Source organism: Thunnus maccoyii, chromosome 18 (assembly GCF_910596095.1).
Source record: "Thunnus maccoyii chromosome 18, fThuMac1.1, whole genome shotgun sequence".
NCBI classification, from domain to species: Eukaryota; Metazoa; Chordata; class Actinopteri; order Scombriformes; family Scombridae; genus Thunnus; species Thunnus maccoyii.
In genome coordinates this window covers 15808436-15825337 of record NC_056550.1, presented here as the reverse complement: position 1 = coordinate 15825337, position 16902 = coordinate 15808436, and the positions used below count along the sequence as shown (strand labels likewise).

At 38.1% G+C, this 16902-nt stretch overlaps 1 protein-coding gene and 1 pseudogene across 1 annotated transcript; both read right to left on the bottom strand.

Annotated features, from left to right (window-relative positions):
- Positions 1-1634: 1634 nt before the first annotated feature.
- Positions 1635-14705, bottom strand: LOC121883450 (annotated as a pseudogene).
- LOC121883448 (cytochrome P450 2K1-like) lies at positions 9257-11651 on the bottom strand. Its single transcript, XM_042391728.1, has 3 exons — positions 11280-11651; positions 11005-11146; positions 9257-10901 (listed from the first exon to the last, which is right to left on the bottom strand). The coding sequence occupies exons 1-3, from the start codon at positions 11337-11339 to the stop codon at positions 10714-10716; spliced, it is 390 nt and encodes a 129-aa protein (XP_042247662.1). The 5' UTR covers positions 11340-11651; the 3' UTR covers positions 9257-10713.
- Positions 14706-16902: the final 2197 nt, after the last annotated feature.

The window sequence follows — 16902 nt, the reverse complement described above, 5'->3', positions numbered from 1 at the left end:
AGGTACTTGTACTTCACTTGAGTATTTCCATTTGATACAATTTTATACTTCCACTACACTACATTTCAGAGGGAAATATTGTATTTTACTCCACTACATTTATTTGACAGCTTTAGTTATTTTTTAGATTAATATTTCACATAAAATAATATATGTTAATGTTCTTACTGTTGTTTAAATTGTCACTATTATATTTTCTAATGTTATGCTTATAAAAAATGTTATGCACTTTGTGTGAACGTTGCTTTATGAAAGGTACACTTAGAATATAATATGATGTAGTATTATTACTATTAATCTACCCAAAGTATCTATACTTGGCCCCACATCAATAAACTACAACATTAAAATGTTCTAACATGTATTTATTAGTGATAGAAAAATACAATATAATATACTATAATAATATAACACTGCATAACGAGACTGCTACTTTAAGTACATTTTACTGATAATACTTCTGTACTTAGTTAACATTTTAAATCCAGGACTTTTACTTGTAATTGAGTATTTTTAGAAGCGTTTCTTAAGTAAGCATCTAAGTACTTTGTCCACCACTGATTATATTATAATGTTTACATGGAGCAGGACATACATAGACGTGATTCTTATACAGCGGTGAGAGCAAATGAACCGCAAATACACAGCCAGCAGGTTAACCCCCAATGACTGTCTCAGTCTACAGAGTGAGCCTGGAATCTCCTCTTAGTATCCTATCAGGTGTTTAGTGCAGTGTCAACAATAACCTTGTTTATGTGTAAGGTACATTTGACATGACTGACACTTTTAATAGTAAATTAGGCGTCTGAAATTAATTGCAAAATATTTCTTCCTCCTCTTTGGCAGCCCTCCAGCTGCTGGTGCCATATAGGGACCTGCCTATGCTAAAAACGGCCCTTAGGTAACTCTCAAGACATGCAAATGTCAAAGTTGTTAACTTTAACATTTAAACAGGATAGTGACTGTTTGATACTTAATCACTTATTAATCAAATACCAATTCACCTTTCTTCTTTTGGGTAGTTGTCGTCTTTGACCACACAAGCGTCAAATGCTGGATATACCCTGCCTGACTGTTACAAACCAGAGTGGGGCTGTTTCACACACTTGAAGAAACTGGCCATGACAATGAATGACTTTCTATAATAGCCAAAATGCTTTTTATGGGGGAGGTCCAGGCTTTTTGTAACAGATAAATCATCTGATAAAACATAGTATCAACATGATTAAATATACTTGATAAAACATTGTATGAATTTGTTGAAATATACTTTTTCTTTATGTATCCACCAAAAAAAAAAAAAAATCAGCTGAAAACAATAGTAGGCCCAAGAGAGAGAAAACGACAGGGACAACGGTAAAATGCCTGGTACTGGAATATAAATGTACCTACTTTTATTGTATATTCGGATGTTCGTGAATCTGAACAGGCAGGTCTTGCTGCAATATAAAAGGTAAATATATTATATATATTATAATATACTGAAAAAGTGCATATACACCCAAATTCCAAAAAGCTGTTTGGACCATTGTGTACAAATGTAAAACAAGGTGGTGAACATGCAACTAATGAAGTTACTGCCTGTGTGAGGGTGAGATAATCAAGCCATTGCCACAGGCAGTGATAAAACCGCCTCATTGTCGACTGACAGCACACAGCTCATGAGGTGAAGGACTGAGGATGAAGCCCACAGCAGGAGTCAGATCCAGGTCATCCTCTGTCACTGCAGGTGGAGGACTGAAACGAAAGCGCTGGAGGAGGGTGGTGAAGAAGAGGAAGAGCTCCATCTTGGCCAGACTCTCTCCAAGACAAACTCTGCGACCTGTAAAGTAGCAAAGAGTCAAGCTGGATCATTCCTGTATGAGCATAAAGTCTCTGCACTTCTTTGAGAATAAAAACTCTGCAAAGTTGTTTTACCTGCAGAAAAGGCCATGAAGGCATCTCTCCTGATAAGTTTACCCTCCTTATCCAGGAAGTGGGAAGGGTTGAACATGTGTGGGCTCTCCCATTCACTCTCATCATACAGGACAGAAGTAAGCAGCGGAAACACAGCGGTCCCCTGTATGCAAAAGAGAACAGGTCTATCATATATCGTTTCAGAACCAAAGGACTGTTTTATGAGTTTTTGGAAGTGGATGAGCATATCCAGCAAAGACAATTTCATGTTGGAAAGTAGTAAAACAGGTATGAACAACTGACCTCTTTGATGAAGTAACCCTGGAAGGTGACGTCCCGGCTGGTTATGTGAGGAAGTGACATGGGGACAATGCTGGCAAGTCTCTGTGTCTCATGAATGACGGCGTCAGTGTACGGCAGGTTTTTACGGTCATCTACCCGAATCTGGCGGTTTCCAACCACCCTGCTCAACTCGTCCTGGACCTTGTCTGGAGACACAAGCTAAGAATGTTCTTTGCCTGCATTTTTCTGTTCACTTCAAAAACCTACATGTATTCTATGAGTATATGAGAAGCATACATATTCCTTTGTCCTGCTCTTTGTCAAGTATTTCAGACCATTAACTGGTGAAAACATAAATGCACACCTGTGAAGAAAGATTCACATGCTTGGTCTCTGTCTTTACCTTGTATTTGCGGATATTTGGCCATAAGCAGCAAACCCCATCTCAGTGTTGTTGCTGTGGTGTCAGTACCAGCAGCAAACAGGTCCATCACTGTAATTATTAAGTTCTTCTCATGGTAGTGAGTGTCTATAATGTGTGAGTCCTAAGAGAAAGAACATCCATCCCACGTATTATTATAAAACAGACCTGTGAAGCATTGTTGTTCCTTTTGTTAGCTGAAAAACACCAAAGTTGTTGTCATACCTCCTCTTTCTTCTTCCGAATCAGAAAACAATCCACCAGCCCCCTGCATATGTGAGGGTTCAGTGTCTCTTTCAGGTGCTTGATTAAATCTTTGACATCTCTGACAGTCATCTCAACATTTTTTAATATCAGATGCCGGTTTTTTATCCAACTGAGCAGCCGGGGAAACATGTTGTAAAGCTGTGACATAATAGTAAAAACAGTACAGATGATTTAAGAAGATTTAAGTATAAACCAATCAAAAATCCAAACAGATACATTTCGTGCATGCATGCATGCAAAATTTCATGCAACATATAAAATGGAAATATATATTCTGGATACTTTAACACAAACAGTAAGATTTGTTCTATGTACCACTTGACTGTAAACGCACATATTTCATGATGTATTACATGGAATGATCTCATTACAGACAGATATATATACAACATTTGGATGCTATCGAGTCAAAAATCAAACATTAAGTTTACCCGGACTGGTGCAGAACCATTAATGCGTATGATCTCGTTGGCTCGTCTCACCAAGTTTTTGAATCGAGGGTCACTGTATTCAAATCGGCTTCCATACACGATAGAGGAGATAATATTGGATGTTGCATAATGATCACTGGACATGTTGTATCAAATGACTCTTTATACATCCATGGAAGGACTGTTAAGGACTGTTGTTAAGCTAATGGGAGAAATGATCTGGACTGAGCAGCGCAGCAGCAGCAGGACACTGCCGGGGAGGCTGGAGAGAGAAGCAACCGGAGAAACAACCAGGAGAGTTAACTCGTTTGTCATTGTTGCTAATGATATCAGACTGGTTAAGCAGCAGCCACAAAGTTCTGTTAACTAACAAACAAGATGACCAACAGTCACAAATGGACGTTATGACATGAATACTTCATCTCCATGAAAGAAAGAAGAAGACGTCAGATAACGTGAGTCAGATACAGCTTCTCTCTCTCTGTCTCTTTGGTCGCTAATTTCATCTCTCATGGTTAAATGTCTCTGTGTGGCTTTTTTGTGTTTTTTATCTCCTTAACAAGAATGCAGCAGAGATCATATAATGTGTTGTGGGTAACGTTAGTTTGCTAGTTGAAGTTACAGTGAGCTGTCTGGACTCACTCATTCATTCGTTTTTAATTGAGTCGTAGTTCAGTCACCTTTTGATGTTGTATGATTAGTGTGTAGGAGGTCTGGCTGCTTGCTTCTGACAGTTTCTTTAGTTCGTTTTTAAGATGAGTCATATATTGAGTAATAAGCTTAAAGTAACTGGAATAACAAGTGTTAACTAGTGGAGTAGGATTGTAGTTGATCCGTGATCCATACGGATCGCCCCCCCACCACGGTTCGGCAGACATATGAACTGCAGATTAATTGCAAAATTTAATGTCTCATTTAAGACAAAGTAAACAAACTGCTGTAAGTACAAGTCATGGACAGACAGCATGTCGCTAACGTTAACAGGGATTTTGAAGAGCAACGATCAAACCAGCATTTAATGGGTCCGATGTGACATTTGATTTATGTTTACCTGCTGTTTAATGTGCTGCAGCTGAGCAGCTTATTAGCATCTAGCTGCTAACTGACGTTAGCGGTGAATGTTTGTTATCATCAAGTTTTGATGATGTGGACACAGGCTGTTTCACTCACTGTTTAAAAGAGGAAGGTTTCATGCCTCATATTGCAATAACTGAGCATTGAATATTTTATATATTTTATCTTATTTTATTTAAACATTGGACATCTTAAATGTTGTTTTCATTTAAGACCATGGGCAAAAGTTCCTTGCTGTTTGTGGCTGTAAGTGTGTTACAGAATAAATGGAAAACAAAGTTTTATTTGTCCCCCCCCTTTTTTTCACTGATCCTAATAATGATCTGATCCGTGACTCAAATCCGTGATACGATCCATACCGTGAGTTTTGTGTTCATGTTAACAGCCCTAGTGTTAACATGTCAGCTTTGTAGACTTTTTTTTGTATATCGTACATATAGATAAGAGTGTGTAAGTCATGTATTTGATACATGCATTAATACTTTCTGATGTGAACCTACACTTTTAGATCTGTGAATGTTTTTAGTGTTCAATCTTTCTTGTATCCAGCACTGATCTGTTCCTGTATCAGATTATAAGCTTTGTGCTACTTTATATTTCTGTATACTAAGAAAATACATAGGAAACACATGTAAATCATGTGATATGTTGTCTGTTTTTGATGAGAACATAAATTTGTTGTCACAATAGAACAATACAATAAATTTGAATTTCACTTTGTTGGTAAAATGACACATTTGATCCACTCCATGGCTAAAATGAGCTCTTCTTTGTTTAGAGACACTATGTATATGCTAAATGTCTTTAAAGACGCAGCCTTTTCACCACTCAAGCAAATTGTTTTATTGGCATATAAAATTGCCCCCCACCCCTCCGATTTCATCAGGTGGGACAATGATATAGTTTGATGCGGTTTGTTATAAGATTCCGTGTTGGTTTTCCTCCTGTCCTCCCCAATTTTTTGAGTCACCAGCCGCCACTCTTCTGCATAGCTGACCAGAGCCTCTTTGACTGGTGTGGGGTCTCTTGAGATCCAGCTGTAACAGGTTGCCAAGCAGGGGCAGAGGCCTCGGTCCTTGAGGCTCCCTCCCTATTTCCTGGGAGGTGAAACTACTGGAGACAAGACAGAGGACGAGCACGACAGCAACAGCCCAGCAACAGCCCAGAGTGGTAGGACTGGAAAAGAGGAAGAAAACTGAATCTTTCAAAGGAGACATTTTCTCCTCTCTTGATGGTAGTCCTCTGACTGAGCCTGAGACAGTGGTGTTTATGGATTAATCTCACCAATGAATATGCCTGCAGTTATAGGGTTACTAATTATCTGCCCGCCCTTTTCGTCTCTGTTTACACACAGGTGACTTGTTTGGCAAAGGATTAATCCTGTCTTGGCAAGTTGACCTAACTTCCACAATGAACAACTCAGAGAATAACAGCTTTTTTTAAAAGTCATAGCATCACTGATTTCATCTACATTTAGTTTAAAGAGTAGGTGACCTGTACTGTAGGTTAGAAATCCCTGATAAATGGTTCTGCTGCAGACAATTACACATTATTTTAGATGTTCTATGATTTACCTGAACTTTGAGGGCCCTATAATATGCAAACATATATTAAAGGTTTAATAAAGGAGGGTCATACCATGACCTCGATTGGCATCATAAAAATGGGTGCGATGTCTCGGTCTCCAAACTCTTCTGCGTAGCTGACCAGAGCCTCTTTGATTGTCTTGTATCCAGCCAACACCACAACTTTCTTGGTTCCAAAGTAAACTGTAAATACAGACCCATACTTCTTTGAAGCCTGGAAAAAAAATGCAGTGACATATATCAGAGATAATGTAAGAACATTTATTTTTTGCAAAAAATGTGAAAAAGAAAAGATATTCAACTAGATTGTAAACTGTTACAAAATGGCTTCTGTTCACATTAGGAGTGCTACACTTACCTCACACAGGGTTTTGTAGGGTCTCTTGAGATCCAGCTGCAACAGGTTGCCAAACAGGGGCAGAGACCTCGGTCCTGGAGGCTCCCTCCCTATTTCCTGGGAGGTGAAACTACTGGAGACAAGACAGAGGACAAGCAGGACAGCAACAGCCCCCAACAGAGTGATAGGACTGGAGAAGAGGAAGAACACAAAATCCTCCAAAGGAGACATTTTCTCTTCTGTTGATGGTGGTCCTCTGACTGAGCCTGACAGTTAAAACACAGTGGTGTTTATGCTGACATTAATATCATCATAGAATTTCCCTACACCTACAGGATTATTAATCACCTCCCCGCCTTTTTTGGCTCTGTTTGCACAGAGACGTGAGACATATCTCAAAGCAGAGAAAACTCGAAAGCTGAATTATAATAAACAACAATGGTCTAATTCTTGTAATGTTTCTAAGATGAAGAAAGCAGGATTGAACCCCTGATTTAACATGGTTCTTTACATAATAGCATCTCTGACTCCAGGTACGTCTAAGTGTATGTGACCCGTATTGTAGATTAGAAATCCCTGATAGACGCTTCTCATGCAGACTATCACACATTCTTTAAGATGTCTGATTTTCCTGAGCTTTCAGGGCCCTCTGAGTTTAGACCAGTGGTTCCCAACCTTTTGGGCTTGTTAATGCAATTAATATCTCCCTCCGACCCCTTATTGCAAGTTGTATGTTTATGAGCCATGAGGAGCTCAACCTTCTCATATAGTCTTTTGAGGCCTGAAGAAGTAAAATGATCCGGTAGCCTATTAACAGGAAAAAAAGCAAAAAACTGACTAAAGTACAAGTAGCCAACATCACTTGAGTAAATAATATAAGTAACTTTTCATGTGATAGGTCATTGATCACTTCATGTCAGAGAAGCAGAGAAAAAACCTGGTCAATGATTGCAGTTATGGAAATCATCAACCTACTCAATACCATATGGTTAAAAGTTAACAAAGTACACTTACTTAAGTTTTACTCTTACAATTATGAGGTACATGTACTTTAATGTTTCCATTTTATGCAACAGTATACTTCTACTCTAATTGTACTTGGAGGGATTTAGTTCCTTCTGTTTCAAAGGGAAACACTGTACTCAACATGCTCCTCGTCATTCCTCTACATTTATCTGACAGCTTGTTGCTGGTTACATTACAGATTAAGATTTTACACACAAAATATATAATCAACACGATATAAAGCAGTTAACATGAGCTCCACCTTAGAAAGACATTAAGTAAATGTTATTACGTTGTGCTGAAAATACTTGCACTTTTATCTAAGCAAATGTTTGAATATATGACTTTTACTTTTAACAGATTATGTTTAGTGTGGTATTAATAGTCTAAAGTTTTGAGAGGGCTACTTCTTCTGCCACCACCAATACAGACCCACCAATACCAACATTCTCAATTAGACAAAGGGTGAAAATAAGGCACGAAGGAGGCCCCATGACTGAGTTTGACTAGAGCCTCTAAATCACTTATTCCGTCCCTTGTTATGCCCATATATTGTACTGCACATAATGGTATTATCCACATCCTGGTTATGAATTATCCTGCTGTGGATCATATTGTAATGTTTAAAGGGAACAGGGCTTACCTGAACGTTATACTTACACAGTGGTGAAAGCAAATTAACCACAAAATAAGCAGCAGCCTGCAGGTTAAAGGTAGGACCGGGTGACTGTCAACCTCCAATGAAGTCTAAGTCTACAAAGTGTGCCTGTAGTCTCCTCTCACTATCAAGTGTTTAGTGCAGTGTCAGCAATTACTGTGTTTTTATTAGGCATCTGAAATTAATTGCAAAATATTTCTTCCTCCTCTTTGGCAGCCCTCCAGCTGCTGGCGCCAACTTCCTATGTGAAAAACAGCCCTGAGGTAACTCTCCCAAGATGTGTAAATGTTAAAGTTGTTAACTTTCTACTGTTGCAAGGACAGAGTAGGCTATGACTGGCTTTCTTTTCCAGCATCTTGTCCACTGGTGGACTTAGTGGAGGAGCAGGGAGGGCAACCGAAAAGTGCACTCTTAGGTGCCCCCACAGTATGATAAAATGCCCCCTAAGGTGCCCCACAGTATAATAAAGTGCCCCTCATTGTTCCCCCACAGTATGATAAAATGCCCTCTAAGGTGCCCACATGAAGGAGAAAACATAACAAAGTTCTGTAATGACTGTCTGGTTATGGGTAAATTGGGATGAAACGCCCTATAGAGTGCCTCTACATGTGACACTCTGGAATGAAGTACCCTCATGGGTGGAAGAAAATATGATAGTGCCCTGTGAAGAACCCCCAAAAATGAGAAAACATGATGTGCCCTTTAAATAAAGAGTATGTAATGCAGTCCCATATGATGCCGTTGTAATGGGGTGACCTAGAGGTTCTGTATGGGTGCCCTTCTAGTGAACAAAAAAAAACAAATGGAAAAAGTGCAATTTAGGGTTCCCCTAAGTCTAACATACTGAAGGGCAGAATTGGGTGTCCTTTCAATGAAAAAAGGTGCCCTATGAGGTGCACCATATGAGAGAAAAACATTGTGAAATGAGGGCCCATTGAATGTATCAGGTGCCCTATATATTTTTTCACCCCTCCCCCTGAGTCAGCCTGAGTCCACCACTGGTCTTGACCATTTGCAGTTTCACATCATAGTGACTGTTTGATACTTAATCACTTATTAATCAAATACCAATTTACCGTTCTTCCTTTGGGTAGTCGTTGTGTTTGACCACACAAGCGTCAAAGAGACGCACCCTGCCTGACTGTTACAATCCAGAGTGGGGCTGTCTCACACACTTGCAGAAACTCAGTGAAAAATGGAGAAGACATGGCCATGACAATGAATAACTTTTTTAATAAACACAATGCATTTTAGGGGGCAGGTCCAGGCTTGTTGTAACAGCGGCACTGACGCCTCCTGGCCACTGCCTAAAACTGTCAACTGATGACAAAAATTCCTGATAAATCATCTGATAAAACATAGTATAAACTAGTTTAAATATATTTTTGTTCATGTATCCACCAAAAAAAAACAATAGTAAGCCCATGTCAGAATTTTTAGAGAAAGAAAAAAAAGGGAAAATGGTAAAATGTCTGGTATTGGAATATAAATATAGCCTACTTTTATTGTATTTTGAGATGTTCGTGAATCTGAACAGGCAGGTGCTGGTTTATTTACAGTAAACTACATGATTTCTGCCACTTGCCGCAATATAAAGGTTAAAAATACATTACAAACCAAACCAGTGACAAATAGTGAAAATGATCAACAGTGGCAGTAAAGCAGGAACATGGCCAACTGCAATTCTATACTACAAAAGTGCATATACACCCAAATTCAACAAGCTGTTTGGACTATTGTGTACAATAACAAACAGACATTTAGGCTGGACATTGCCCAATACCATAGCAGCTGTCTTAAATGACTGATATAAATAAATAATAAACTGTCTCATGATTTGTCTCTTGATGGTATGTAGCTAATGAAGTCTCAGCCTACAGAGTGTGCTGGTAGTCTCCTCTCACTATCAGGTGTTTTTATGTCAAAAGGGGGAATTGGATGTGAGTGAGACTTTTAAAAGTAAATGAGGCATCTAAAATTTTTCACAAAATATTTCGTCCTCCTCTTTGATAGCCATCCAGCAGCTGGTGCCTTAGGTGACCACCTATCTCATCTATGCTAAGAAGCAGCCCTGAACATTGAAGGTTTTTTTTGCCATAATCATTCCTCCACTTTAAATATACTTTTATTAATGTATCCACCAAACAAGCCTGAAAACAATAATATGTCATGATTTTTAGAGAAAGGAAACAACAGAGACAACAGTAAAATGTCTGGTATTGTAATATATATGTTGCTTCCTTTTATTGTAATCTTGGATGTTTATGAATCTGAACAGGCAGGTGTTAGTTTATTGACAGTAAATTATGTGATTTCTGCCATTTACTGCAATATAAATGGTAAATATATATTATATAACAAATCAAACCAGTAACGTAGTAAAATTGATTGACAGTGGCAGAAAAGCAGGAATAAAGCCTACTGCAATACTATAATAAAAAAGTGCATATACACACAAATTCCAACAAGCTGTTTAGACTACTGTATGCAAATCAAAATGAACAAATACAGACATTTAGGCTGGATGTTCTTTGATACCGTCACAGGTAAGTGACTGTCTTAAATGACTGATATAAACTGTCTCATTATCTGTCTCTTGATGGTATGTGGCCATTGTTTACTGATCCTGGTCTTGAGGATGGGGCTACTCAGCATGTAAATCAAGATAGTGAACATGCAAGTAATGAAGTTACTGCCTGTGTGAAGGTGAGTAAAACAATAATCAAGCCATTGCCACAGGCAGTGATGAAACCGCCTCATTGTCGACTGACAGCACACAGCTCATGAGGTGAAGGACTGAGGACGAAGCCCACAGCAGGAGTCAGATCCAGGTCATCCTCTGTCACTGCAGGTGGAGGAGTGAAACGAAAGCGCTGGAGGAGGGTGGTGAAGAAGAGGAAGAGCTCCATCTTGGCCAGACTCTCTCCAAGACAAACTCTGCGACCTGTAAGATTGAAAAGTGGCAAAAAGTTCAACTTGATCATTCCTGTATGAGTATAAAGACTCTACAATTCTTTGAGAATAAAAACTCTGCAAAGTTGTTTTACCTGCAGAAAAGGGCATGAAGGCATCTCTCCTGATAAATTTACCCTCCTTATCCAGGAAGTGGGAAGGGTTGAAAGTGTGTGGGCTCTCCCATTCACTCTCATCATACAGGACAGAAGTAAGCAGAGGAAACACAATGGTCCCCTGTATGCAAAAGAGAACAGGTCTATCATATATCATCTCAGAACCAAAGGACTGTTTTAAGTGTTTTCAGAGGTGGATGAATATATCCACAAACTGATGTTGGTAAGTAGTGAAATAGCTAAGAGCAACTGACCCTTTTGATAAAGTAACCCTGGAAGATGACGTCTCGGCTAGTTTTGTGAGGAAGTGACATGGGGAGAATGCTGGCGAGTCTCTGTGTCTCATGAATGACGGCGTCAGTGTACGGCAGGTTTTTTCGGTCATCTACTCGGATCTGGCGGCTTCCAACCACCCTGCTCAACTCATCCTGGACCTTGTCTGGAGACACAAACTAAGAATGTTCTTTGCCTGCATTTTTCTATTCACTCCAAAACCTACATGTATTCTATGAGTATATGAGCATACATTTTCCTTTGTCCTTCTGTTAGTCAAGTATTTCAGGCCATTAACTTGTGAAAACATAAATGCACACCTATGAGGAAAGATTCACACGCTTGGTCTCTGTCCTTACCTTGTATTTGTGGATATTTGGCCATTAACAGCAAACCCCATCTCAGTGTAGTTGCTGTGGTGTCAGTACCAGCAACAAACAGGTTGGTCACTGTAAATATTAAGTTCTTCTCATTGTAGTGAGTGTCTATAATGTGTGAGTCCTAAGAGAAAGAACGTCATACTGTATATTATTAAAATAGACCTATAAAGGATTGCTGTACCTTTTCTTGTCTGAAAAACACCAAAGTTGTTGTCATACCTCCTCTTTCTTCTTCCGAATCAGAAAACAATCCACCAGTCCCCTGCATATGTGAGGGTTCAGTGTCTCTTTCAGGTGCTTGATTAAATCTCTGACATCTCTGACAGTCATCTCAACATTTTTTAATATCAGCTGCCGGTTTTTTATCCAACTGAACAGCCGGGGAAACATGTTGTAAAGCTGTGACATAATAGTAAAAACAGTACAGATGATTTAAGAAGATTTAAGTATAAACCAAACAAAAATCCAAATACATACATTTCATGCATGCAAAATTTCATGCAACATATAAAATGGAAATATACATTCTGGATACTTTAACACAAAAGATTTGTTCTATGTGCCACTTGAGTGTAAAAGCACATATTTCATGATGTATTACATGGAATGATCTCATTACAGACTCGTGTATATTCAGCATTTGGATGCTATTGAGTCAAAAACCAAACATTAAGTTTACCTGGATTGGTGCAGAACCAGTAATGCGTATGTTCTCGTTGGCTCGTCTCACCAAGTTTTTGAATCGAGGGTCACTGTATTCAAATCTGCTTCCATACACGATAGAGGAGATAATATTGGATGTTGCATAATTCACTGAACATGTTGTATCAAATGGTTTCCCTGTAAAAAGAAAGCAAGAAACAAAGACATTATAAAACATAAGATTTGGTTTCTGACTGATTGATATGACAACTCAAACATAGTCAGCGCATATGGTAACACACCATGATGATGTTTTAAACTGCAGTCTTCTACTATTCAAAAAAAATAAGCATATCTTTCTGTGTAAGTGACCATGACATGAGCACAATAATGCACTCAGAGGTGTGCTGTTATGGAAAATGAAAGATCCAGTAGATGAAATACCACTCTTCCTCATGATGAGGAGCTCTTCATCTCCAACCCATAGTGTATTATTTTTATATATCAGGACACCGTGTCATGTTATTATCACGCACACATATTAACTCCATACCTTTATGCTCATCAAACATTTGAATCAGATGGCAGCATTCCTCTAAGATTTTATCCTCAGCAACTCTTTTGCCCATCCCAAAGTCTCTCAGGGTGGAGAGAGCAAAACGTCTCATCTCTTTCCAGGATTCTCCATTTGCAAACAGAATTCCTATTAAACATGACATGCAAGTTAGAAGTAATCTGTACTAGTCTTATATGTCTAACACTCATCAGAAAAGATTTTTTAAAAATTAACAAATACAATGTGATTTGTGATTTTACTTGTGCTTTGAATGTTCATGTCTAGTATTTCTTTTTGTGCTAAAATGCAAACATATATTAAAGGTTTCATAAAGGAGGGTCATACCATGACCCTGTAAAATGTCATAAAAAATGGGGGAGATGTCTCGGTCTCCAAACTCTTCTGCATAGCTGACCAGAGCCTCTTGGACTGTCTTGTATCCAGCCAACACCACCACTTTCTTGGTTCCAAAGTAAACCGTAAATACAGATCCATATTGTTTTGAAAGCTGGAAGAAAAAAAAAGCAATGACATAGATAGATAATGTACAAACATTTATTTTTGCAAAAATGTGTAAAAGAAAAGATATTTAGCTAGATTTCAAACTGTTACACATTAGGAGTGCTACATTTACCTCACACAGGGTTTTGTCAGGTCTCTTGAGATTCAGCTGTAACAGGTTGCCAAACAGGGGCAGAGGCCTCGGTCCTGGAGGTTTCCTCCCTATTTCCTGGGAGGTGAAACTACTGGAGACGAGACAGAGGACGAGCAGGACAGCAACAGCCCCCAACAGAGTGGTAGGACTGGAGAAGAGGAAGAACACAAAATCCTCCAAAGGAGACATTTTCTCTCATGTTGATGGTGGTCCTCTGACTGAGCATGACAGTTAAAGCACAGTGGTGTTTATGCTGACATTAATATCATCATAAATTTCCCTACACCTACAGGATTATTAATCACCTCCCCGCCTTTTTTGGCTCTGTTTGCACAGAGGTGAGACATATCTCAAAGGAGAAAAAACTTGAAATCTTAGTTATAATAAACAACAATTAACATAACTTTTGTAAGATGAAGAAAGCAGGACTGAACCCCTGATTTAACATGGTTCTTTACATAATAGCATCTCTGACTCCAGGTACATCTAAGTGTATGTGACCTTCTTTGGAGATTAGAAATCCCTGATAGGTGGTTCTTCTGCAGACTATCACACATTCTTTAAGATGTCTGATTTTCCTGAGCTTTCAGGGCCCTCTGAGTTTAGACCAGTGGTTCCCAACTTTTTGGGCTTGTTAATGCAATTAATATCTCCTTCCGACCCCTTATTGCAGGTTGTATGTTTATGAGCTATGAGGAGCTCAACCTTCTCATATAGTCTTTTGAGGCCTGAAGAAGTAAAATGATCCAGTAGCCTATTAACAGGAAAAAAAAGCAAAAAACAGACTACAACAAATAGTACAAGTAGCCAACATCACTTGAGTAAATAAAATGAGTAACTTTTCATGTGATAGGTCATTGATCAGTTAATGTCAGAGAAGCAGAGAAAAAACCTGGTCAGTGATTGCAGTTATGGAAATCATCAACCTCCTCAATACCATATGGTTAAAAGTTAACAAAGCTGTTGTGTGGGAGGGTGATGGTGGCCTCCCCTCCTTGGGCTCTGTGTGTTTGGCTCCACCCCCCATAGCCATATTAAATTAATTTAATTGATATACACTCAAATAGATATAAATTGATATAAATTAATATAAATAGCTAATTATTTAACCCATTTCACTGTTATTGTGGCTGCCTCTGCAGCTACCGCCGCCACAGTATACTATCAAACAAGACTATTATCATTATTACATTATATTGTTGTATTGTTATTATTATCATTATCATTATAATAATTATTGACGCTCTCACTTTTTCTTTCTCCCCCTCCTCTCTCTCTCTCTTCTTTTCTCACTTTCATTCACTCACCCCCCCTTCCCCTTTCCCACAATCAATCCATATTGCTTAGTTGCTTTCTACATTTACTATCTTTTTCATTGTAATATGATGTTGTCATTGCTGTTGTTTGTCATTATTTTTGTTTGTTTGTCTATTTGTTTGATTTGTCTTTTTTTTTTTTCCTTTCCACTATGTCTTGTCAACAGTATCACCAATAAAAATAAATAAAAAAAACATTTAAAAAAAAGTTAACAAAGTACACTTACTAAAGTTTTATTCTTACAATTATGAGGTACATGTACGTTTCCATTTTATGCAACAGTATACTTCTACTCTAATTGTACTTGGAGGGATTTAGTTCCTTCTGTTTCAAAGGGAAACACTGTCCTCGTCATTCCTCTACATTTATCTGACAGCTTGTTGCTGGTTACATTACAGATTAAGAGTTTACACACAAAATATATTATCAACAATAAAATTTGATGCATTATTATAGATTATATTAGAAAACTATCCAGCAGGATATGAAGCAGTTAACATGAGCTCCACCTTAAAAAGACATTAAGTAAATGTTAGTAAATTGTGCTAAAAATACTGCACTTTTATCTATGCAAATGTTTGAATACATGACTTTTACTTTTGATAGACTATGTTAAGTGTGGTATTAATAGCCCCCACCAATACCAACATTCTCAATTAGACAAAGGGTGAAAATAAGGCACGAAGGAGGCCCCATGACTGAGTTTGCCTAGAGACCCTAAATCACATCCACATCCTGGTTATGAATTATCCTGCTGTGGATCATATTATAATATTTAAAAGGTGCGAGGGCCCGTTCATTGGTACTTGCAGCTTTAATTTACTGGGTTCTTTTTTTTTTAATCTTTACTATTTTAGTATATTTATTTTGTAATTAAAGCAGATATAATCATCCACCTAGACAATAACAACAGGCTACATCTTGGTATCAATATTTACACCAACTTGTCATAACTTTTTTTTTTTCTTACTTTCATACCGCAACTTAAAAGTAGAAAAGAAAAATGTATCCTCTGGAACAATGTGCCATTTCAGGTATTGGAATAAATTGTGGAAATTTAGTTTGAGAAAAAAAAGGTTGGTTGTGCCTGTTTATATTGTAAACAAATCTGATCCACTAAATCTGTATTGTCACTGTTTTTTCTATAGGGAGCAGAAAGGATATATCACAAAATTGTGAGGGACCTCGCACTCTGGCCCGTTGGGATCAGATCATTTTGCTATTTAAAAATGAGGGATATTTCTTACAAGTGTGGTGTGCTTTTATTTTGAAAGTTTGATTGACAGGATGAGAATTTTCTGCAGGGTGAGACATGTCTGTCTTGCTCACACCTGTGTCATCAAAATCATGCAAGTTTTGGGCCCATTCACTTGAATTTCAATTAGTAAATTGAAAACTCTTGATGAGTTTGTGTGTAAAACAAATTATTTTCCTAATTTTCATCAAGTCCATTTTTAGAAAAAGAAAGACTTTTAACCCACATGACCTGGTCAAAGTTTGATTGACATGTGTACTGTCAGGTGTGTAGAGACAATAAAACTGCAGCTGGACACAGAAAAATACTCATATATTTGAATGGAGAGCGTGAGCGAACCCACACCTTTTTGAACATTTACTGCTTCCACATAGTTTTAGATACGAACTTCATTTGAACTTTAAATGACTCACAAGACTTTGACCTACAAATCTTGAATTTACATGTTTTTTTTCTATCTTTTATTGTTTTTGAGATATTAGAGTGTGAGTTTTAAAGTCTTTTCTTGCTCCGCCTGTGATTTTATAATGAGTGTGTATTGCGGAATGTTTCACAGCACTGAGGAAGTGACATCACCAGGCGAAGTTGGAGAGGAGGATTTTAGTACTCTTCTTGTGAAATCTCATAAATCCCATGACTTTGGCAAAATCTTACATTAAAAATCTAATTTTTTGGTTGGACATTTCGTTGAGAATCCATTGATACAGGTTTGAAAGTGGTCAGACTTATAGTTTAGACGTCAGAAGCCTCTGTTTGACACAAAGTTCATGCCCATAGATTGGCTCCCCATTGTTTCACA

Excerpts from the sequence above, each read along its gene's own strand:
- LOC121883448 (XM_042391728.1), bottom strand. The coding sequence starts at position 11,339 with ATGTCACTTCCTCACAAAACTAGCCGAGACGTCATCTTCCAGGGTTAC. Across the intron at positions 11,147-11,279 it reads AGGGTTACTTTATCAAAAGG|GGGACCATTGTGTTTCCTCT; the intron begins GTCAGTTGCTCT and ends TTTTGCATACAG. Across the intron at positions 10,902-11,004 it reads CTTCATGCCCTTTTCTGCAG|GTCGCAGAGTTTGTCTTGGA; the intron begins GTAAAACAACTT and ends TCAATCTTACAG.